The 23,920-nt window shown below is 35.2% G+C and overlaps 2 protein-coding genes across 5 annotated transcripts; one reads left to right on the forward strand and one right to left on the reverse strand.

Annotated features, from left to right (window-relative positions):
- Positions 1-3,910: 3,910 nt before the first annotated feature.
- On the forward strand, positions 3,911-6,588 carry LOC133286211 (peptidyl-prolyl cis-trans isomerase FKBP53-like). 4 transcript variants are annotated; one of them, XR_009748097.1, is made up of 7 exons: positions 3,911-4,016; positions 4,103-4,176; positions 4,262-4,485; positions 5,104-5,154; positions 5,726-5,831; positions 5,939-6,026; positions 6,100-6,588. XR_009748097.1 is itself a non-coding variant. In XM_061483603.1 (6 exons), the coding sequence occupies exons 4-6, from the start codon at positions 5,742-5,744 to the stop codon at positions 6,213-6,215; spliced, it is 294 nt and encodes a 97-aa protein (XP_061339587.1). In that variant the 5' UTR covers positions 3,922-4,016; positions 4,103-4,176; positions 4,262-5,154; positions 5,726-5,741; the 3' UTR covers positions 6,216-6,584. The 4 variants fall into 4 exon arrangements, 3 of the variants coding, with proteins under 3 accessions (XP_061339587.1, XP_061339586.1, XP_061339584.1); XM_061483603.1 differs by having other exon boundaries at positions 3,922-4,016; positions 4,262-5,154; positions 6,100-6,584; XM_061483602.1 differs by having other exon boundaries at positions 3,927-4,016; positions 5,104-5,831; positions 6,100-6,580.
- A 2,980-nt stretch (positions 6,589-9,568) lies between these two features.
- Positions 9,569-14,543, reverse strand: LOC133286209 (uncharacterized membrane protein At1g16860-like). Its single transcript, XM_061483598.1, has 5 exons — positions 14,439-14,543; positions 12,282-13,236; positions 11,838-11,993; positions 10,463-10,674; positions 9,569-10,091 (listed from the first exon to the last, which is right to left on the reverse strand). Exons 2-5 carry the CDS (start codon positions 13,155-13,157, stop codon positions 9,899-9,901), a joined length of 1,437 nt encoding a protein of 478 aa, XP_061339582.1. The 5' UTR covers positions 13,158-13,236; positions 14,439-14,543; the 3' UTR covers positions 9,569-9,898.
- Between the last annotated feature and the right edge of the window lie 9,377 nt (positions 14,544-23,920).

Genomic DNA, 23,920 nt, shown 5'->3' on the forward strand with positions numbered 1-23,920 from the left:
GAAGGCGGAGGTGAAAGAGAACACAATCAAGTCATCAATGGAACACACCCTGCAATCTCTAGCACACTTACAATTAAGATTGGAAGCAGCAGCAAACAAGGTGAAGAGTATTCTGATCTATACGAGTATTCTGATGACACTGCCGATACAAAGCTCAAATATGTGACATGTGTTCCAGTTCCTGAAGCAGCTCCTCCACGCATCTCATTCTCATTTCCAGTCCCTAGAATCTCCTTTGCAAAAGGTCCTGTTTCCCCTGCTTCCAATGCCAAACTCAGAAGCTGTGATGTTTACATTGGATTTCATGGAAAAAATCCCAACTTGGTGCGCTTCTGTAAGTGGCTTAAGTCTGAGCTTGAGCTTCAAGGGATTAATTTCTAGGGTACGCTTGTCTTTCAACAAATAACACAATATGACCAAAACATAGATAACTGCAAATACCTCCTCACCAGAGGGTTATTTTGGCTGGCTATCTGCCTTAAAAATCATGGAGAAACTGGTTGGCTAGGAAACGAATTTAGGTAGGTAAATCATGATGCTCTCTCAACCAAACATGGGCTTCCAATTTACCCACTTGTCATTTGTCTATCATTCTCCCCAGAATCCCTCAACCAAACAGCCCCTTTAGGTAAAAATATTGAGCTTCTTCTGGTATTGACTCTTGAGTGAGATTTTATTGAATGGACTAATGGAACATTGTTCTTCCAAGCATTTTTTATTTTTTTAACGAGTACATATCAAAAAGTAACTGAAGTTTGTACTGTGCGACATAATATTGTTATATTAACATTCAAATAATATGGACTATGGATCTTGTGCATGAACTATAAGAAGAGGGAGTGTGGAACGTTTATTGTATTCTGTACTCATTCCTTGTCCTGTTCGGCAAGACCAAATTACTAATGTTTTCACGGGATTTATATCTATCGTTTAACATGATCACAACAACTTTTCTACACACAACATTTTGTGGGATCCGCATGTTTTAAAGAAAAGAAAAGAAAAATTACGGCACGCAAAAAGAATCTCTATAACATAGCACAATCAATTTTCCTACAACATAACTTTTATAAAACCCTTTTTCCACTGTCTCAAAAAATCTAGATTATTCTGGCCATTGTTTTCATTTGTTAATGCCGAGGGATGCTTACCGTTGATTTTAGGAAAAAGGCACTGGAATTGTAATTTGTAAAGTTTTACTCAATTATTTTTTATTAGATCAAAGGCTTGGGGCGCGTTGCACTCTGGGAGCGTTACGCTTGTTTTGTATATTAATACATTATAAAAATTGTTTCAATATTATAGACATGGTTACATGTCATCTTTTAATATCACTTCTTATAATTAATTTTCATGATAACAACTTATTTTTAATTTATTTATTTGATTTTTGATTTCTTTATTTTTTTTTAATTTCCATCTTTTTTGTTTGAAATTTAGTTCTAAATAAATACTTTGATAAACAAAATTAAAAAAAGAAAATAATAATTGAATTTATTAATTGTTAAAAATACTATTATACTTTATTTAATTTTTTAAATTATAATCTTTAAATTCGTACAAAAATAATATAATAATTATTAAACATAATTAAATATATTTTAAATACTTTTAAGGGAAGACATTAAAATATGCATCAAACATTGTTCTTCCATAACACCTCACCCCGCTTTAGACATTAAAATACTTGTGGTTCTTATGGATATATATTTAAAGTTTTGGTTTTTATTGACCTTGATTAAGTGGAATTCAAATATTTACTTTAAAAAAAAAAACAAAACAAATCTCTAACTACTAAAAACATCCAACCTACGATTTAAATCTAAAAAAAGTTTAAATTTGATTCAAACTTTTGGTTCTTATGGATGAATATTTAAAGTTGCAAATTTTATTGATCTTGATTTAGTGGAATTCAAATATTTACTTTTTTTCAAAAAAAAAAAAAAAACAAATCTCTAACTACGAAAAACATCCCAACCTACGATTTAAATCTAAAAAAAGTTTATTGGATAAAATTTTCAAATTTTATTGACCTTGATTCACTGTAATTAAAAAAATTACTTTTTTTCAAAAAAAAAACAAATCTTCTTATATTCTAAAGGAATGTCATTCTTTGGCAAGTTTGCTGACGTGTCACTTTCTCCTTCACTTTCAGCTTTGTGTTCACACTACAAAATATTTAAAACCTTTTCTTCTTTGGTAAAAAAGAATAAAAAGAAAAATATTAAATAAAATTGAATTTGCAATTAAATTCAATTGAGAAAATATGTTAAGAATTGATGGTGGCAGACAACTCATTTAATATAATGTCATTCTACTTTTTGCATTAAAATTTTCAAATTAATAATATCTCACTGCTTTCTGAAATCTTGATTTTCAATTTCGAATTTTTAATTTTAAATTTGTATTTGAATTTTGAATTTTGATTTTGAATTTGAATCTGAATTTTAAAGGGTGGGAAAACATTTGAACAATTATTGGTGGCAGACAACTCATTTACTATCTCATTACTTTTTTTTGTAGACATTATCCCATTACTTCATTTTTTTTTGGTAAGCTATCCCAAGAAAGTAAGTCATCCCATTACTTTCTACATATTGTTAACCATATTAATGCTGCATAAAAAAATACTATTTTCTTACAAAAAATAATTAACATAAATATTTTAAATATATATATATATATATGTAAATCTAATCTAAAAATTATAAATTAAAAGATTAAAAATTATTTTTTCGAATAATATTTAAAATTAATAAAAAAAATTACATCTATCATTCTGTATAAAATAAAATATAAATATTTAATAACTATAAAAATGAATGACCATTCAGTGACCACTGATCATTCAACTCCTGCATCGTAAAAAGATGATTGCCATTAAGTATTTTACAGACTATTTTAATGTTTATCATTACTTTTTGCATAGAAAATTGTTAAGCATATTAATAATATTATTTATGATATCTATTGGGGGGGAAATATTTAATGTATATAATTCAAACTTTTTAAATTTGAATCTTGAACTTGATAGGTGGGAAAAGAGTATAAAGCAAAAACTGAAATTATAAAAAATTGGAATTTGATTAAACAGAGTATTCTAAGAGCCTATTTGGATCCTCTTATTTTTAAGCTAGAAGTTACTTATGAGTTTAAGCTAAAAAAGAGAGCTTAAAAGAAGAAGCTAAAAGCTGTTTGAAAATTACATAAAAAACTTAGCTTAAAAATTACTTAAAAGCACATATTTCAAGAAAATTATCTCTCTCTCCATCTTTATCACTCTTCATTTAAAAAAAAGCACACAATTCAAGAAAAATATATAAGAGCTTAAAAAAAACTCCTCCTAATAGCTTTTAATTTTCTGTTTTTTTCTTCATTATAAAAAGAAGAGCTTTTCATTATAAGAGTTTTTCTCAAAATCTGTTTGGCCTAACTTATGCTTATAAGTAGCTTCTAGCTTAAAAAAGAGAGGATCCAAACAGGCACTAATTACGTTTTTTCTAATGACCGTGTTTTTAATACACATATATATATATATATATACTTTTTAATTATGTTTTTGTTTAAATAATAAAATATTCGATTGTATTAAATGCAGTGCAATTCAAATTATCAAATATACACAATGAAAATAAATATATTTCAATTTTAAATTTTAATAAAAAATAAAAAATGACATTTTATCGTTCTGTAAATAATAAATAATAAAATTTAATAGCTGCAAAAAAAGTTTTAATTTAATATATGACTCGTCCGGGATGTTTAATATGGGGACTTTTTAATCCTGTGAACTTTTTAGCCCTAGTCCGCGTGGCTAGAGCCTAACGAGCCAGGATGACCCGTTTAAATTGTTTTATTTATTAGAGCTCTAGTTATTGCAACAGTAGCGGTCCGTTAAACATTTCCAGTTTTTTTTTTTTCTTCTTATATAAATATATTTTTTTCTTATATAAACATCTCATTTGTGGGTTTAGGGTTTTGCTTTTGCGTCGGTGAAGGAGACATGAATTTTTGGGGTAAGAAAGTTGTTTATGCATTTCTGTGTGGAACTAACTACTATTCATTGTTTCATTTATTGATTCATTGATTGATTCATTTTCAGGTGTTGAAGTAAAACCAGGAAAGCCTTTTACTCTTGAACACAATGACTTGAAAGGATGCCTTCGTATTTCAAGGGTAATAGTGTGTGTAGTGTTGTTCTCTTGATTTTATTGCAATTATATTATTACTGATAATAGTTTATGCAAAAAAATAATTGTAGGCCACTTTGGGATTGGGCACTGCAACAGCGATAAGCACACTGCAGTGTAGTTTTGGAAATAAGAGCCCTATGTGTGTGTTGTCTGAATCCTGGAACTACTGACTCATTGAAATTTAAACTGAAACTCAGGGGAGTTGGACAAGTTATTTTCTCAGTTATTGGAGTATTCATCTTTCTGGTTACTATTACACTAGTGGCCGCCATAACAACATCAACGATGTTTCGTATCCTTATTTTTGTTCTCGCTCTTTTTCCTGTTTTTTTACACCTTTTTTTTTTTGTTAGGGTATACTTTTAACGCATAGAGGGAGAGCCTTTTAAGGTTGATTTTTTTTGTGATTATTCAGTGTAGGAAAGAATCTCTTGCTAAAATTAAAATAGTAAGACTGTGTATAATCAACCGTGATCCCTATTGACCTCATAGGGGGGCGTTTGTGCATTGTGGTTTACTTTTTTTATAATTGAAACACAAAATGTATTCAAGAGAAGGGCGAGTCTTGGAGTAGTGGAAATGTTACTCCTTTTTTACCAGAAGGGTAAAGCTATCTACAATTGACTCTCACCCGTACTTTTGCAAAGTCGGGAAGTCTTTTGTGCAGTGGGGTTTCCCTTTAAAATTCATTCAGAAGAATGGGAACTTGATTTCCATTTTTCAGGAAAAATTTGATTAGGAACATCACATAAACTTATTCTTTAGTAGAATTCAAATCTTTGCTTGGATTTCCTGTTTGGATTTGCGTCCTCCTTTTTTATGTATTAGATTTGATAGCGACATTGTGTGTCTATCAAAAGATCAAATGTAAGTGTAAATCCAATTTTTTCCCCTTAATTTCTAATCACAGTGACAGTGATCCAGAGGTTTTCCCATCATCTCCAAATTCTAGTGAAGGCACGTTCAAATATTTATGTTAATCTCTCAATGAAGGGAACAATTTTTTCTTGATTTTGTCTCCATTTTAATAAACCATGTCTTTCTTCGAGTGAATAATCCAAGTTAGCCGGCTTGCGGCATTCATTTTAAAAAAAACTAATTACATGATGTTATATTAATTCTAACTAAGAGTTTATTGTCCATACCACTTTACTATGAGTCTTTCATCTAGTGAATAACCAATTTAGTAGGTTGAGGCTGGCAGAATCCTCTATTTGAAAAACTAATTACATGATCGTTTGAAAAGCATTTCGATAAATGGCTAGCTGATTTCAGTACATATATTCATTGATTAGAAAACCAATTTCTTCTTTCCTCAATTTTGAATCCTTTCTTCAAACATCTTTTTATTTTCATGAATGATAACCACAGTTAACATCAATTTCATCATCTTACATCTGGAAATTGATTTTTCAATTATTACACAAACGCATCTTTTCTTTAACAATTGTTTTTGACATGTATTATTGGTTTGTTTTGATTGTGATATGCGTCTATCTGATATGCGTCTATCTGTTGAGCAAAGTAGGGAGTAATAGTCAGGGCAATATGCGTCTATCTGTTGAGCAAAGTAGGGAGACAATGGAGGAGGATGGAAACAAGAGGGAAGATGCAAAAATTGGTGCAACAGGAATAAAGGTAGTTCTTTTAAATGATTTAAAATATCTTAGTGGCTACCTGTAAGAAGTTTTAACAAAAAGAATTGCATATTCGATTTGATTTAAATAAGTAGTCTTTGTTTGCAGGTCAGCATTTATTTGACTGAAAAGTTGAAGGAAAATGGAGTAATATTTGAGTCAAATGCTGACCAAGCTCCTCTCGAATTTCGCCTTGGTAACACCATTAACTAGAACCTTCTGTTACCTGGATATGACTTTGTGCTTACTTGTATTATTACCTTTTGCAGGCAAAGGAAAAGTTATTGAGGATTTGGATGTGAAAGTTAAAGTTAAGGAAATGAAGGAAAAGAGGAAAAGTCAGGGCAATGTGGAAGTTGATAAAAAACACACACGATGCCTCTGAAGAAAGGCAAACTTGCTTGAAGTCATATCGTCTGCATAATTGCAGCAACAACTTGCTATGATTTGGATTTACAAAAACTACTATGCTTTAAAATTTCGTTCTAGATTCACAGTAAAATTAGTATTAGGTTGCAAATAGATATGCTTCACAGTAAAATGTTGACAATACGACAAAATTTCCTGTTAGATTCTGAATGAAATATTTCTTAAATGAAAATATTCATCCGATTTAGCCTTTCTAGAATCACGCTTCACGGATGGTGCTCAATTCACCAAACAATTTTTTTCTTTGGGATAGACATCACATGGCCAGAATTGAGATGAAATAATCATTTTTAAATATCTAATTTGGTACATTAGCATCAACATATATTTTGACACGAATAAAGACAAAGTAAAAATGGAAAGTAATTGTTTACCGAAAAAACAAATGGAGAGTGAAAAACGAATTGGAGGCACCAAAAATGCATAATATCTTGGCAGATATAAAATATTAATTAATAAGCAACAAAAATAATTTGAAATTTGACATCTCATTATATATATATATATATGAGTTTGGTGTTTGTCATTTTAAATGACATAAGTTATGTTATTTTAAGAGAGAGATGAACACAAGAAATGAAAATTATGGGAGAGAAAATCGGTGATTTTTTTTAATTTAAATTTTAAATAAAAAATATTTTTTTGTGTCTATCTTTCTCTTAAAATGACATAACTTTATGTCATTTAAAATGACAAACACTTTTCCCTATATATATATATATATATGATCCTTTAATACCAGTGTCAAATTTTAAATTTGAGACCTCATCTGATAGCCGTTAGATAAAAAAAGATCAATTGTGCCACATGCGTACAAATTAGAGTTGTTGATCTAACGGCTCTCAGATGAGGTGTTAAATTTCAAAATGACCCATCTCCCCAAAGAATTTATAAACAAAGGATCCGAAATATATATATATATATATATATAGGGGAAGGATATTGTGACAACCAAGTTGTGTTACTACCAAGTTACTACCAATCAATCTTACCGTTAGATCGATTATATTGATCCAACGGTTATATTTATTTCCATCTTTGTATGGTCATGATTCTCCAAATTTAATACTTTATATTTATTTTCACCTTTGTATGGTTATGATTTCCCATATTTAATGCTTTCACTTTAAATATGGGGAATCATGACCATACAAAGATGGAAATAAATATAACCGTTGGATCAACATAATCGATCTAACGGTGAGATTGATTGGTAGTCACTTAGTAGTAACACAACTTGGTTGTCGCAATATCTTTCCCCATATTTATATAGGGATAGGATACTTTGACACCAATGAACGATTATCATTTTATATCGGTGTCAAACTTTAAATTTTGATATCAAATCTTAATCGTTTATTTCCGCCAATCAACGATTATCATTTATTGGGAATTAATATGTTTGATTCCCAATAAATGATAATCGTTGATTGACGATTTGATATCAAACGATTTCGTTCCAATATATATATATATATATATATATATATATATATATATATATATATATAGGCAATATGATTTGTAATGTGACTGCATATAAGCATTAGTATCTTCACCTAAAAACTTCGTCGTTTTGGTTGGGATGAAGAAAGTTTACTTTTAAAATTAATTGTAGAAAATGAAAATATTATATTTATTTATACCTTTGTATGGTTATGATTCCCCATATTTAATATTTAATATTTATTTCCGTTTTTGTATGATTATAATTCTTCATATTTAACGCTTTTACACTATAAAATGACATAGTTTTATAGTATGACCGCGTGTCCTAAAATGTTGATCGCGTGTAATTTTTTTTTTCGAAAAACGTGTAAGTTTTTTTTTCAAAAAACGTGTCGTGCTTTCTTGTAACAACTGATATGGTGAGAGATCGCTGCCACCAAGGGGCATATTTTAATGTCTCCCCTGAAAAGTATTTAAAATATATTTAATTATGATTAATAATTATTATATTATTTTTGTACGAATTTAAAGATTATAATTTAAAAAATTAAACAAGTATAATAGTATTTTTAACAATTAATAAATTCAATTATTATTTTTATTTTTTTAATTTTGTTTATCAAATTATTTACATATTATAAATTTAGAATTAAATTTCAAACAAAAAATGAAAAAGATGGAAATTAAAAAAAAATTAAAGAAATCAAAACTCAATTAAATAAATTAAAAATAAGTTGTTATCATGACAATTAATTATAAGAAGTGATATTAAAAGATGACATGTAACCATGGCTATAATATTGAAACAATTTTTATAATGTATTAATATATAAAACAAGCTAACGCTCCCAGAGTGCAACGCGCGGCTTTTTCATTCTTTTGCCCTTTATTAATTAATTAATAACCATTTTACCCCTGATTTGAAACTATCTATCAATCTGCCTCTCTTTAATCGACTACCTTGCATTTTTAATCGACTAAATGGCCAAAACAGACAAAAAAATGGCTGTTAAATCTCCATATTTGACAACAAAAATAAGTCAGTATGATTTTAATCGATTAAATAGGGAGATTTAGTCGATTAAATCTCCCAACAACCATTTAGTCGATTAAACATGCAAAGTAGTCGATTAAAGAGGGACAGATTGATAGATAGTTTCGAATCAGGGGCAAAATGGTTATTAATTAATTAATGAGGGGCAAAATGGTCAAATAGCCTGCAACGCGCCCCAGCCTTTGATTTAATAAAAAATAATTGAGTAAAACTTTACAAATTACAATTCCAGTGCCTTTTTCCTTTGAGGGCGTTTGTTAGAGGAGAATTTTTTTTTCATTCAGGAATCTCGATTTTCATAAATATAATTTTTATATTCAGTTTACGATAATATCCGCAAATTAAAAATTTAGAAAAATTCAACTTCCTAAAAATCCTAAAAAATACTGGGTACCAAACACCATCTAAAATCAACGGTAAGCATCCCTCAGCATTAACAAATGAAAACAATGGCCAGAATAATCTAGATTTTTGGAGACAGTGGAAAAATTAGTAATTTGCTCTTGCCGAACAGGACAAGGAATGAGTACAGAATACAATAAACGTTCCACACTCCCTCTTCTTATAGTTCATGCACAAGATCCGTAGTTCATATTATTTGAATGTTAATATAACAATATTATGTCGCACAGTACAAACTTCAGTGACTTTTTGATATGTACTCGTTAAAAAAATAATAATAATCATTTTGCGAAATAGTTAACCATGCATACCATTTTATTGTTTGTACAATGCATATCATTGGGTTCCCTCCCATAGACCTCAGAATGGAGGAAAAAGAAGGAAAAGTATTAAATGGTAGCCCTCTTTCAAAATTCACCAATTAGGCAAATGTATATCATGCATGACAGATTCCTTTGACAATTAAAAGCAGCTAGAACACAACTTTCAAAAACCACACCCATTACAAGTTATAAACTCCTTAGGAAAAATAAACGAATAATATTTTTTCATTAGCTATACAACAAACTAGGAGTTGAGTGTGCGAAAAAGAAAATCACCGATGCCAATTGTAGAATCATCACACTTACCAACTTACAAAATACAAACAACTTCAACCCTCAATTTTTTTTTTTTATGTGATATGAAAATAATTCTTCAAAGAAGAATACCGAAGAGGTTTCTGGAGCACGCAACTACACTGGAATGACATCAATCTTTGATGTATCCTCACATCTCAAAACAATACCCTCAAGGCTAGCTGGAAATATACATTTAGCCCATTGGCATCCTGTAGTCAAAGGCTCAGGTGGAGGGACAATCATAAGCACATTGTCATTTCTTTGAACAACTCCCATTACGCTTACTGTGCTACCTTCTTTGATGTACCTACAAAAAAATCAATGGCAGTTTTATAAGAGTATCCTACCCACCCAGGTTTACCCCCAAGTTTCTAATATTGAAGCTTAAAGACTAAAGAGTTTTGCTTCATCATCATTAATACCATGTTGCATAACATAAATTATGTACTGGGCTACACTTGGTCCCATACCAGACATTTGGCACATGGAAGACAGTTAATGTTAATTGCTAGCAACAAGTTTAACCCCAAAAATAATAAAATGTTTCCGCTAGCAAAATGTCTATTTTCACACCTCCCCAACAACTGATGGATAGGGTTTATTTAACCTCAACAGTTTCCATTTGCACCAATGTATAACCTGGAAAATTTCAACTCTTCAGCAAGATAAGTACTTTACCCTTCTTTTAATCGCATTATCCGATCATCACTTGAAAGCTTTCTCTCTCCCAGCCATCGAAGAAACTCCGGGGACATGTCTTTATTGGCTGGGTTAACATCAATTACAATAGAATCATCAACATACGGAGTCACCCTGGCACCAAAGCCAGTTTTAACCAATGCTCTCAATCCAGACTGGAAATCAGAGATGTAAAAGTCCACCACATGCCTCTGCATTAAGTAAATGTAGGGTGAATATTAAAATACTCGATACAATAGATTAGACAGCAAAATCTCTAAATACACAAGTTGCATCTTGATACAGGCATGTCTGGTCCACACAATAAAACAGCTCAAAAGAAGGTAACCAGAACTTCTATTGATCATAGGTTAGGGAGCCAAAGAAGATAAGGGTGTATTGTAGGGAGAGCTATAGAAGATCTTCATCTCCACTATCACTTGCTGAGTCAGCAGCACATATTCACCATTTAGTTAGTAGGAGAAACGATTAAGATATGACTGATGTGGTGCAATGATGGGAAGCTTCTAGAGCTACAATTCTGTTGCATAAAAAGGGATCATGGAAAGACATTCATCATCTTTGGCACTGGGACTTAGGCATTTGGGAGAGACTAGGAGCTCTTGAATTCTCTTGGAATATCTTTTCCTTTTTCTTGTTATTTTACAGTTTTCTTCATATCTGTTGCTGAAATCTTGCTCTGTTTTACTGTATTGAGTTGTATTCCAGTTGAATCAACTATTATCAATATAATTTTCCATATCTTCTTCTTTTGTATCCTATAATTCTGGTTGGACCTTATCATCATATTTGAAACCAGACACATACAAAGTACTCGTATCACATCAGGCAGGAAGATATCCTTAGTAACAGAATGAGAAAACTCTCAAATAATGAATAGCAGATAAAAGCTAACAGAGCATGAACTCAAAGCCCCAACAAACTAATCAATCAAAAGAAAGAAAGAAAAAAACATTCAGTGAAAAGGTTAGATGGAAAATTAAGAGAAATAATAATTTCTTTTGACTTTCAATAGCTTGAAGATATGGCGCAGGAATCTGCTAGAAACCAAACTTCAGCACTCTATAAATTCTTCCTGGGAATAGTTTTATTACAATATATTTGAAGTAAATATAAAGCTATATTGAAGATTATAGATAGACATAAGGAGAGATTATAAGATTATGTCAACAGAATAGATTTAACTACAGGAAGGAAAAGATGAAAAATTGCTCGCATAAGCAAAGTAAGTTTAACCAGAATGAACAATATCTAATTCATCTCAATGACCAAGGTGTATAAAGAGTCCCCAAATGTAATATTTGATAAAACGGAAAACTGAAAAAGAGAAAATTTAACAGATTATTGCAGTTACCTCAGCTGCTCTGAGTCCCCATGTAAAACGGCAATGTTTTGGGTTGGCTGGTTTTGAATCCCACCCTCGATATTCGAACAAGCTTGTAGATGTATAGACGCATCTAGGAACTTTTTGAAAGGAGGACTCTAATGGAACATTACCGCAGGTTACCACCTTCAAAAGGAAGAGCAAATCATTGAAACACTTCTCTCATTTATGCATGTATACAAATACAACAACATAAACAACAGCCAGAATGGTACATTTCAGACAAGGGACACCCACCAACCATTCAAGTCACTGATATCCATTACATAAAAATCATTTATCCACCAATCAATAGATGAAAGATGAAATGAATCCGCAAAGCAAGGGTAGTTAGTTGTCTATGTGATTATGCTTTTCCCATGTCTGTATGCTTAATAGTATTATACATGTATATGTCAATATTAATTTACATACCCCAGAAACCTTCACGAATTGCCCATTCTTGGCAGTTCTAAGTTCAGCATCAGGATAACGAGAGATGAAACCAACAATGGCCGTCCTCCCACAACAACTATTCCAAGTGAATAAGGCAGCAACAGCACCAAAAATAACTACTACAACAATGAGGAGAATGGGATTGTGGACAGCTCCAAGAATAAAAGCACCAGCAATGAATCCCATAACAAAAATCAAAATCACAGACCACAATATTGGCTTTGGGAAGTTCCTCCCGAAGGAATATTCATCATCTAGGCTAAGAATGGTCATGGCTGGATTGTGGGCTACAGAGAAACTCTGTGATTTCATTGATCCTGTAGACTCTAATGGACCAGATACCTTCCTTGGAGCTCCAGATGAATTTAGTGGGCCAGACGTAATAAGACCAGTTTTAGGAAGAACAGGTGGAATTGGACCAGAGTTTTGGCGTGTAACTCCGCCAGATTGAGGGCCAGATGACTTCTTCATTGGTTCACCATGTTTATTCAGTGGACCGGAGTTGGTCTTCTTCCCTGCGACTGAAGCATGCATGCCTCCAGAAGATATGTTACCCGACGTGGTATAAACAGAACGAGCTGCTGTATTTGGCATGATAGGTCCAGAATGTGAAGCAGCACCTGCAAATGAACCAGTCCGTGAAGGAGCACTATTTAGCTGACCAGATTTTCTTGATTTAGAACCATCCATTGGGATATCAAACATTTTCCCCAATTCTCCTGATCTCTTGATGTCACCACCAGTGTAAGGCATGGCAACTGAGCTCATTGTTGGAGTTCTTTCTTTTGGCTGTTCAGGCCGACCTGATACATACAGGCCATTGCTGAGCTGATGAGATGGGAATCTGGAACCCATCAGGCTTCTTTAAAGCAGCCAAAAGGGGCAACTCAATATGAAACAATACCAGTGTGCTGAAGCAGTATTCAAAGTATCACTGCAACAAAGTGAAATTGAGAAGACAAATAAAGCAGAATTTCAGCCATAATTCCAGACTTTAATGGGCAGATATCTCTACATTCATCTAGAGAAAAAGCATACAAAGTATCCAAATCCGATTCCTTTTATTAATTGAAAAACTTATGAAGTAAAGTTATATTTATTTTTTTGGAGATATTCTCATCGGTTCATCGCTTCGCGACTAGTCCAATTCGAAGCGGGTCCCGAGATTAAGGCTTTAAAATTTAAACCCCTCCCAAAGACGGTACTGGGGATAATCAAACACATACTCCCACCCCCACCTGCTCAGTTCCCTGGGCGCCAATTGAGCTACCATCATTTCGTAGTAAAGTTATATTTGCCTTAGAAGAAAAGTGAGAATAACCACATTCATTTATAGAAATCAGATGAAAACTTAAAATAAAGGTAAGAGAATCACAATACCCCATTTTCTAGAACATAAGAACAGGATACTCAAACCCAATATAAATAATATTAAATTAAATAGATTGGCCAAAAAACCGGTAAATGTGAATATTATTTAAAGACGTGATTGGTGTAAAACATGAGGCACGTGGCAGATGCTTTATATTTTTTAAGGTAGAAACTCAAGTAACTAAATCAACGACAAAATCCCAAGAAGATACGAAGGGTACGAGACTACGAGTCAAGGGAATAGGAGAAACATTAAGATTAAAGTCATTTTGTGGATTCAATGGAAGCAATTGTACATTAAGTAAGAATTAAGAAGCAAAGCTTGCCCTCAAGCATGCTAATGAACAGTGAAGGCATTTGGTTCCAGCACTGCACTAGTCGTTTATGAAAGTTGAAACAAAATTCAGTGATTTAAAGCCATCTATCTATTCTAGCAGTCTGACGGAAGACCAATTCTACATAAAAAATAACGAGAGCGAGGAAGTTTCTAGAATTTCAGTTACTTTACTTAAGAATCCTAATCCTAATCCTAATCCTAATCCTAAGGAAAATTGAGTGGATCTGAGAATTTCCGTAGGCATGGGGCAGTAAGGGAAAACGCAAAATGCAAATATGTTACGAGATCCAACCGAAGAAAGAAGAGAATGCAAAAACCAAACCTCACATATTCCCATTTGAATGCAAATGCAAATGCAAATGCAAATGCAAATGCAAATGCAGTGGGCAAGATCTGATAGAAAGAAAGCAAGTTAATTGAAGATGTACCTCAGGTCACGACTGGTGTTGGTGTTGTCAACTGTCAAGTGAGATGAGATCCCCTCTTTAGTTCGTAGCACTTTTCTTTGTCTTCTTCTTCTTCTTTCTCACAAGAGTTCAGTACTCTTCTTCTTCTCCAATTATTAATTTAAAAATTAATATAAAAACTAAACCCTTTCTCTCTCTCTCTCTCTTGCCTTTGTCTTCAAAGAGCCGCAACAACTGGTGGCTTGTCTCCTCCACCAAACTAAGCAAAACTAAATTAATTTCTCTTTCACATCAATTTTTATTCATTTTTAATTTAATCTTATACTCTTTTCCGCTTTTTATTTTATTTAATTATATATATATATATATATATATATATATATATATATATATATATATATATATATGTATATGGTTCACTTTTTCTACATTCAATGTAGATAACTTATCTACTTTGAGCCCAAAACGACATCGTTTTGAGGAGAGAATTAAGGTATTTTTTGTAATTATAATTTATTTCAGGGTTATAATAGTCGTTTTTATTATAATTTTTTAATTTTTCAACCTAAAACGACATCGTTTTGGAAGAGAATGTAGATAACTTATCTACATTCGCTTTAGAAACATTAAAGCCATATATATATGGGTTCGCTTTTTCTACAGTTACTGCAGATAAGTTATCTGCAGTAAGCCCAATACGACGTCGTTTTGGGACGGAAATCATGGTGTTTTTATAATTTTAATTTATTTTAGAGGTATAATAGTCTTTATATTTATAATTTTTTAAGATTTCAATACCAAAACGACGTCGCTTTGAGAATAAATGTTTATCTGCATTAACTGCAGAAATATTTTTTCCTATATATATATAGGGTTCGCTTTTTCTGCAATTTTTTGTAATTATAATTTATTTCAGGGTTATAATAGTCTTTTTTATTATAATTTTTTAATTTTTCAACCTAAAACGACGTCGTTTTGGAAGAGAATGTAGATAACTTATCTACATTCACTTTAGAAACATTAAAGCCATATATATATATATATATATATATATATATATATATATATATAGGGTTCGTTTTTTCTGCAGTTACTACAGATAAGTTATCTGTAGTAAACCCAGTACGGCGTCGTTTTAAGGCGAAAATCATAGTGATTTTGTAATTTTAATTTATTTCAGGGTTATTATAGTCTTTATAATTATAATTTTTTAATCTTTCAATCTCAAAACAACAACGTTATGAAAGTAAATGCAAATAACTTATCTGCATTAACTGCAGAAATATTTCTCTAATATATATATGGGATAAATAACAATAATGTTACAGGAAAAAGTTTCCTGTCATGCAAAGCTATCGACAAAAAAAAAATTATTGAATACAGTGTTTGTTCCAATTTTTTTATTATTATTTAAGTTGTCATTATATATATATATATATATATATATATATATATATATATATATATAGGTAGGATCCTTTGACACCTCATCTGAGAGCCATTAGATCAAAAAAGATCAATGGTGTCACATGCTTACAAATCAGAGCCGATCTTTTTTTATCTAACAGCTCTCAGATGAGTGTCAAGTTTAAAATTTGACACCGGTGTCAAAAGATCCTACCTCATATATATATATATATATAATGAGATGTCAAATTTTAAATTATTTTTGTTACTTATTAATTAATATTTTATATCTGCCAAGATATTATGCATTTTTGGTGCCTCCAATTCGTTTTTCACTCTCCATTTGTTTTTACGGTAAACAATTACTCTCCATTTTTATTTTGTCTTTATTCGTGTCAAAATATATGTTGATGCTAATGTACCAAATTAGACATTTAAAAGTGATTATTTCATCTCAATTCTGACCATGTGATGTCTATCGCAAAGAAGAAAATTGTTTGGTGAATTGAGCACCATCCGTGAAGCGTGATTCTAGAAAGGCTAAATCGGATGAATATTTTAATTTAAGAAATATTTCATTCTGGGCGTTTGGTTGACGAGAAATTTTTATGAATTACATGGAAACGTGATTAGTAGGGAAATGGTTGAGAAGTGAATTTGGTAGGAAAATGTAAAAATAATTGTTTGGTTGGAAAAAAATTTACTGGGAAAATTAGGTAATTTTTGTAAAGTCTATGTTTGGCTTTTGGTAAAATATAGATGGAGAAATAATGTGCTATGACGAAAATACCCTTGTTTTTATAAAATATTGGTTGTGAGCTTTCAGATTTAGGTAGCTAGGCAAACAAGGGGTACACTGGTCTTTTCTTACATATACGATGTGAGCAAATATGGAGGTTTTCAGAAATACAACCTACAAAAAGGGCAACTTTGGTCGGCAATATCAGTTGCAATAGATATGCAAATACGTTTGCTAGCTTTCAGATTTAGGTAGCTAAGTCAGGAACCACCTTGAACCAAATGATGTTTCTTATATTCCCACTTCTCATTTATCTATCATTCTCAACAGAATCCTTCAACCAAACAGCCCCTCAGAATCTAACAGGAAATTTTGTCTTATTGTCAATGTTTTGTCCTTTAGACAGAGATGTCTAGCCCAATTAGGCTAGTACGTTAATGTTGGATCTGGTGCCCTCTCCAAGGTATCTATGAAGGAGATACCCTCTAGTCAAGCAGATCACTGTGCACAGAATACTATAACGGCGTTAGCCAATGGGGTGTGTGTGTGCACATTGACAGTATAACAATAAGAGAGAGAGAATGTGTGTACCTTTAGGGTTTACCTTTGTATTTATAGAGGTTACCTGTAGGTACTGTGGATGGGCCTTTGGTTCCTACGGTGAGGGTCCAGGCCTGATAGCTATGTTGTCGTATTAGGATTAGTATCCTTGATGGATATCTATCCTTTATTAGCATCAATCCATATCTTGGATTGACCCTTGTTGGGCTTACTACTTAATAGGCCCATTATACGGGTCCATAACAGTTGCCTCTCAGCCTGGCTACCTGGGTATCCGGGTAGTCGGGATGAACTTATGAGTGCATCTCTCCAGTTTTTTACTCCCGAATGTGTTTGTGTTTTTGTAGACTTGCATGCTCCGCTTACGAGGGAATTTGTTTTCTAACGGGATGTCCTTTGCCCCCTTATGTCGACGGGTTGAGCATCAACCCGGTGAGATACTTTGCGTACCCCACTGTTTGGGCCGGGTACAATGTCAAGCTGTCGGGTTGCCTCCTAATGTCGACATACGTGTTGTTTTCGAGTGCTTACCTTCGTTATGTGCATCGCCATTTCCCTCGTATTGCCTTGCTGGTTGAGCGTCAACCGTATTGCTACTCCGAGTTAGGAATACAATTGAGTTGTTTAATCCCACTTGCGGGTTGCCCCCAAGCAGTATTCCTTATCTCGGACTGTATCTGCATATTTATTTGGCTGACAGTTGTGCATGATCCTGTCGGTGTTTTCATGAAGAACCCGCGTCGGCATTTTACCCGGGTTATTGGGGCATGCATGTATGCCTGTTGCTTCCTTTTGTAGCCGGGTAGAAGCTGTGCTGGAATAACCGTGAGTTGACTATTACCCCAGCGTCAGCTTCGAACTCGGTGAACAACTGTATGTTCATATACACCTTGTCTCATATGTAGATTTTCAAACTATACTCATTGCGTTGTGCCACGTGTTCCAACCCGCGTGCTTTAGCGTGCTGCAGCAGTTCTTATGTCGTCATTGCGTTTCGTGCGCATTTATTGCAGCATCGCTTCAGTTGTCTAATCATTTTTTTTTTGTGGGAAGTGGCAGTTTTGCCCTTGCCCCCTAGCCTCCTCTGCTCTATGATTTTCGCGCATGATGATTGCAGTTTCCACCCACGATCGTGGCAGTTATAAGTTGAGGGTGAAAGGACCTAAATAACCCTGACCTTTGCTATTCGCACTTCAGTGGTCACTTGCTTGGCTATATAAGCCCTCTTTCCCTCTTACATGCTTTCGTTTCGCTTTTGAGCATTGTGCACCAGCGTTAGTTGTTTGCTTTCGTGTGCATGTCTTCTAAGTCTTGTGCCTCATTTCTGCTTCGGTTCTTCATCTTCCTTCAACAGGTATTTCACATATTTTTAGCTTTTTGTTGATTCTGTTGTGCGACTCTGCGCTTTAACATTTGCTTGCTAGTATGCTTTTTAAATTTGAAGATGTATATGTTCCATCGTCGATTTTTGCTATTTCTTCAGAACCTGTGAAAAACTTCCATAGTTTTCCTCTTTCAGAAGTTGTATGTTCCCTCCTGTCGTGCTGATGGTCATCACCTTGCTTTTCTCCTCCTCCTCCCTTTGCTATTTGACATTTAGTGTTTTTCAGTTTTTGACCAAATGAGGGGGAAAAACTCTTTTTCTTCAGCTCTGTGTTTTAAAGGGCAGAGGGAGGAAGATCCTGATTTTTTCAAAAAGATTCCTCCAGGTGCTCGTTTTTGGCTTTGGGAGATTCCCAGGACCGAAGAAGAAGAGCAGGAAGCTATGCTTCGAGGCTGCCGTGGTGGTAGATCTCGGCGAAGGGACAGGGTGTCGAATAGGGAGTTAGGGTCTCACCGGGGTAGAGGTTGCTCTTCCCGGGATAAGTGTCTCATAAAAAATAGTCCTTCAGTTCCATCTTCTCAACCTGGGGATTTGCTTTCTTTCCCGCCCATGACCACTTCGGGTTCACGTTCCAACATCCGTTCTTTGCCCTATCCTTCCTCTGTCTCAGGAGGTGTCCCCTGTTACTCTTGCGTCTATCTGAGTTCTAAGCTTGTCGAGCAAGGATGTGACTCATTGGCCGAGTCCACTTTGGAAAGTTGCCGGCATGGAATTTTTGTTGGATCGATGTCGGCATCTGGTGGGGCCAATGATCCGATTACTATTTCTGACGTGCCCAGCTCTTCATCTTCTAGTGACTCATCATCTTCTAGTATTTTTGACGCAGGTATATCCATTCTTTCCTTCTGATTTAAACTTTTTTATTTTTCTAGGCATTTATGGCTTCTCCCCCTCAAGAGGTAGTAGAGGAATTTGGTTCTGCCGAGTCGCAATGTGGGTCTCCGCCAGCCTCATTGATATCCCAGTTTCCCTGGGTGACTCATGAGGTTTTGAATACCACGTCCGAGCTTTCTGCGGAGGACGTGGCTAGACTTTCTGTCGGGTCGGTTGAAAATTTTGACATCGTAACTCATGTAGAAGACGAACCCGTATGTTCAGGCGAAACTGAAGAGGGTCCTTGCTTCTTTTTCTTCTACCGAGATTTCGTTACTCAACTCGGACTCCGATTTCCCTTGACCGAGTTTCAAATAGAGATACTCAATCATCTTCACATATGCCTTACACAACTCCATCCCAACGGGTGGGGTTTCGTTAAGGCCTTTGAGCGATTTTGTGCCTACCTTGTTCTTCATCCTTCCGTTATGGTTTTCTTTTTCTTCTTTCAAGTTATCTCTTGTCGAACTGGTCGCGAACCACCGGAACTGAAAGGTTGGATCACTGTCCGAGGTGTCCCTGGCCGTAGACTCTTTAAGGTCTACACGGAGTCTTTTAAAGGTTTTAAAAACAAGTTCTTTAAGGTTTGCGCGCATCCCGGTAAGGAGGTATGGTTTCTCCAAAACTGTGGCACGAAGGATGTAGAGGGAAAATTTCCCTTATACTGGTCATCCGATCATTTCCAATTTCCTCCTTCCAGCTACCGCTTTAAAGAATCCCAGTTAGACTCCAATGATATTAATACCGTGATCGCCATCGGTACATATCTTCAGACGCATCAGCATGCTAGCATTGCGTCTCTCATTTATAAGTCTCAAGAGGAGCTTGATGCCGAATTAAGTATGTTTGATTGCTATATTGAAGTGCTTTATATTGCGCTTAACAGCTGATTTCATTATTTTGTTTTTCAGTTCCCCAAATGGAAAAGCAACCAAAAGCTCTTCTGGGCTGGTTGGCCGCATTGACCAAGGGAAGGAATGAGTCTCCCTCCAGGTTATCGCAGAAGGATACTTCCACCGGATTGGGGACAAAGAGGAAGTTGTCAGAGCTGAATCTGCACAAGGATGCTGTCAACAAAACAAAAGCCAAGGTGACAAAAAAAGGGCAAGTTAGGAACAAAGGCAAGGAGATCCCCGCCGAAAATGTTCCTCCCTCCTCTCCTCGGCAAGTGATGGAAGCCCCTCCTCCTTCTTTGTGTTCCGGTTTGGCCAAGCATGCCGCATGGCAGTCCGGGGTGTCTGATGCTATTCGAGAGGCAGTTTGTCCCCTGAGTCATTCTCCAGTGCAAACCCCTTCATAGCTGAAGAAATTAAGGTGCTGGATGATCTGGAGCTCGGTGGCCTGAAGTTGTCTGGGTTAACGAGATCATTACGTTCGTTGAAGCGTAAGTATCTTCGTTCTCTTGATGAGGCTGCTGCCTCTCGGGAAGAAAAAGCAAAGACTGTTGCCGAGTTGCTCAAGGTGAAAGAAGATTTTTCATCGATGAAGGAAAAATATACCCAAAGTTTGTCTGACTTGGGAAAAGCACAAGAACCCTTGACACAACTTCGAAGTGATCATGAGAAGCTCCAATATCTCCATGCCTGCAACAACAAGAGTCTGAGTGATTTCAAAATCACGTATGAGAAGGAAGAAGGGGAGATGAAGTCAACGCAGGACAAATTGAAGGAAGCCAGGGCCCAGTTGAGGGAGGCTCAGGATGAAGCTCAACTCTACCGGGGTGAACTTGAAAAGTCCATCACTGGTTCCTTTTATAATGCATTAAGCCAACTGCAAATTCTGAACCCAGATTTGCTTTTGAATGTGGTTGGCCTAAGCACTCGTGCCTATGTTGTTGATGGTCGAATCATTTTTCCAGCTGCCGCCTCTCCTTCACGTGTTTCGGCTTCACAATCCGAAAAAGTTGCTGCCGTCGAGGATGGTGATGAGGCTACCAACCAACCCGCAAAGGAAGTTGAGTCGACCAACCAATCCGGCAAGGAGGTTGTGGTGCTAGAAGATCATCCTGCCAGCCTGACAAAATGAAGGGCCGGAATGCCGGTTGGATTTATAACTTGTTGGGGTCCTTTGGGCCCCTTTTTGATTTATCTTGAATATTGCCGGTTTAATCCCGATTTTAATTTTGTTTTCTAGACATACAATTTCGCTTTGAATATCCTGCCTTATGGTATGTCGTTTTGCATCTCCTAATTCCGAATTCACCGTAGATGCATTTATCTAGGTTGTCGATTTGTCAGAATTCAGCATGTCGTTGCTGTAATGCTTTTTCTTTTTTGATTAGGCAAATCTTTTTTGCTTTATCGAATGATATGACTTAACCATTCTTGGCATATGCATAAGCCCCTTTACGAGGTAGCATTCCTCTTCATACCCGGATTTGTCCCAAGCTTTAGGAATTCCTAAGTTGCTCAGATTCAAATCCGATGTATTTAGATATATTTCACCCTCGTACTTGATGAGTGATATACCGAGGTTGCATTATTTTTCAATGCTTATTGGGTGAAAACTTCATCCCAATTTGTTTTTATGAACCCGTGCATCATACGAGTTTTTAATTCATGACCTGGCCGAGGTCAAAGCATCATACGGATTTCGTTTTATGTCAATTCGATGACGCATGTTTGTTTAACTTACTCATTCTGGTAAGCTTGCATATGTAATGGACCTTGTCTTTTGACTTAACCATTTAATTGAATTTGAATTTCATAACTCAATTTATCTAAGGTAAAAACAATAATGTCATCTGCCCCCTTTTTGGTATCATGACCAAAATAGTGACATTTTGACTTAATCAGAGTCACTATGGAAAATTATATTTGTACCTCGGATTTGATATTGATATATCAAAGATAGACAAGGATAAATCTTTTAAAAAGAAAAATTCCTCATTTATTGATATCAAATTGCGAATTACATGAATTTGCCGGCATATTCGACTTTAGTCAAATCCCTAGTAGAGGAAAAAACTTAAATCAAAATGCAATTTTGAAATATTGAAGCGGAGGAGTGCATATTTAGCTGTAGTATGTCTTCAGCTTATCTGCATTCCAGGTCCGTTTAACTTCTTTGCCTTCGACTGTCTCCAAGATGTAAGCTCCTTTTTCAAGTTTTCCTCTAACTCGGTAAGGTCCTTCCCAATTTGCAGCTAGCTTTCCATCTCTGGCATTCTTGTTGCCAATATCTGCTCTCCTGAGTACCAAGTCATTCTTTTCAAAATTCCTTGGTCTCACTTTCTTATTATACTTTGATGCGGTCTGTTGTTTGGCCATCATATTCTGGCAGTGAGCTGTGACCCTAGCTTCATCCACAAGGTCTAATTCTTCAATAAGCATTCTACTGTTCTGTTGTTCACCTTGTTCAAGACTATTCAGTCTTCTACATGAGGGTTCTCCAATCTCTACCGGAATCAAGGCTTTACATCCATACGTTAGTCTGTAAGGGGTTTCTCCAGTTGCAGTTTGGGTGCTGGTTCTGTAACCCCACAAGACAAAGTATAGCTGGTGAACCCAGCTTTCTTTTGCAGCAAACATTCATTTTTTGAGACCTTCCACAATCACTTTGTTGGCAGCTTCGGCTTGCCCATTCGATTGTGGGTGTTCTACAGATGCGAAACAATGTGTGACGTGTAGGTCTTTCATTAGCTGCTGGAATTTTTTATCGGCAAACTGCGTTCCATTATCAGTAACCACCTCGGCTGGGATTCCGAATCTCGAAACAATACTTCGTTCAAAGAACCTTTGCACTCTAGCCGAGGTGATTGTGGTGACTGGTTCTGCTTCTATCCACTTTGTGAAGTAATCCACAACCACGATCAACCACTTGAGTTGCCCTTCAGCAGCTTTAAAAGGTCCTAGCAAATCCATTCCCCATTTGAAGAAGGGCCATGGGGCCGAGATGCATTTCAGTTCTTCAGGTGGTGAAAGGATTAACTTGCCATGCTTCTGACAACAATCACATTTCTTGACATGTTCTTTAGAATCTGCCCCCATCGTCGGCCAGTAATAACCAGCTCTGAGGGCCTTTCTGGCCATGCTTTACCACCCATGTGATGCCCGTTTATTCCTTCATGGATCTCGGCAAGGACGTACTCTGCTCCTTTCGAGTTTAAGCATTTTAGCATGGGGTTATGCAAACCCTTTCTGAATAGCTGGTCATTCACGATCGCATATTGTGTCGCATCTCGGACCAGCTTCCTAGCTTCCAGGCGATCCTCTGGCAGCATCCCTTTCTCCAGATAATCGACTAGAGGTTTCCTCCAGTCGTTTACAGAGGTTACTACCATCACGCAACTCGGCATTGTTATACTTTGCTGAACCACGGTTCTGTGATTACCCGGATTTTTGGTACTGGCTAACTTTGACAAGATGTCAGCTCGGCTATTCTCCCCTCGTGGGATGTGAGCAACCCGAACCTCATCAAAGTCGGCCATAATTTCCTGAACTCGACTCAGGTACTTCATCAGTAGAGGACCTTTGGCTTGGTACTTTCCTTCTATCTGCGAGGTCACCAGCTGTGAGTCGCTAAACATTTGCACTTTCC

The sequence above is a fragment of the Gastrolobium bilobum genome, unplaced genomic scaffold, assembly GCF_033153095.1.
Source record: "Gastrolobium bilobum isolate Gb01-03AN ecotype WA unplaced genomic scaffold, APGP_CSIRO_Gbil_v1 utg14755, whole genome shotgun sequence".
Classification (NCBI taxonomy): Eukaryota; Viridiplantae; Streptophyta; class Magnoliopsida; order Fabales; family Fabaceae; genus Gastrolobium; species Gastrolobium bilobum.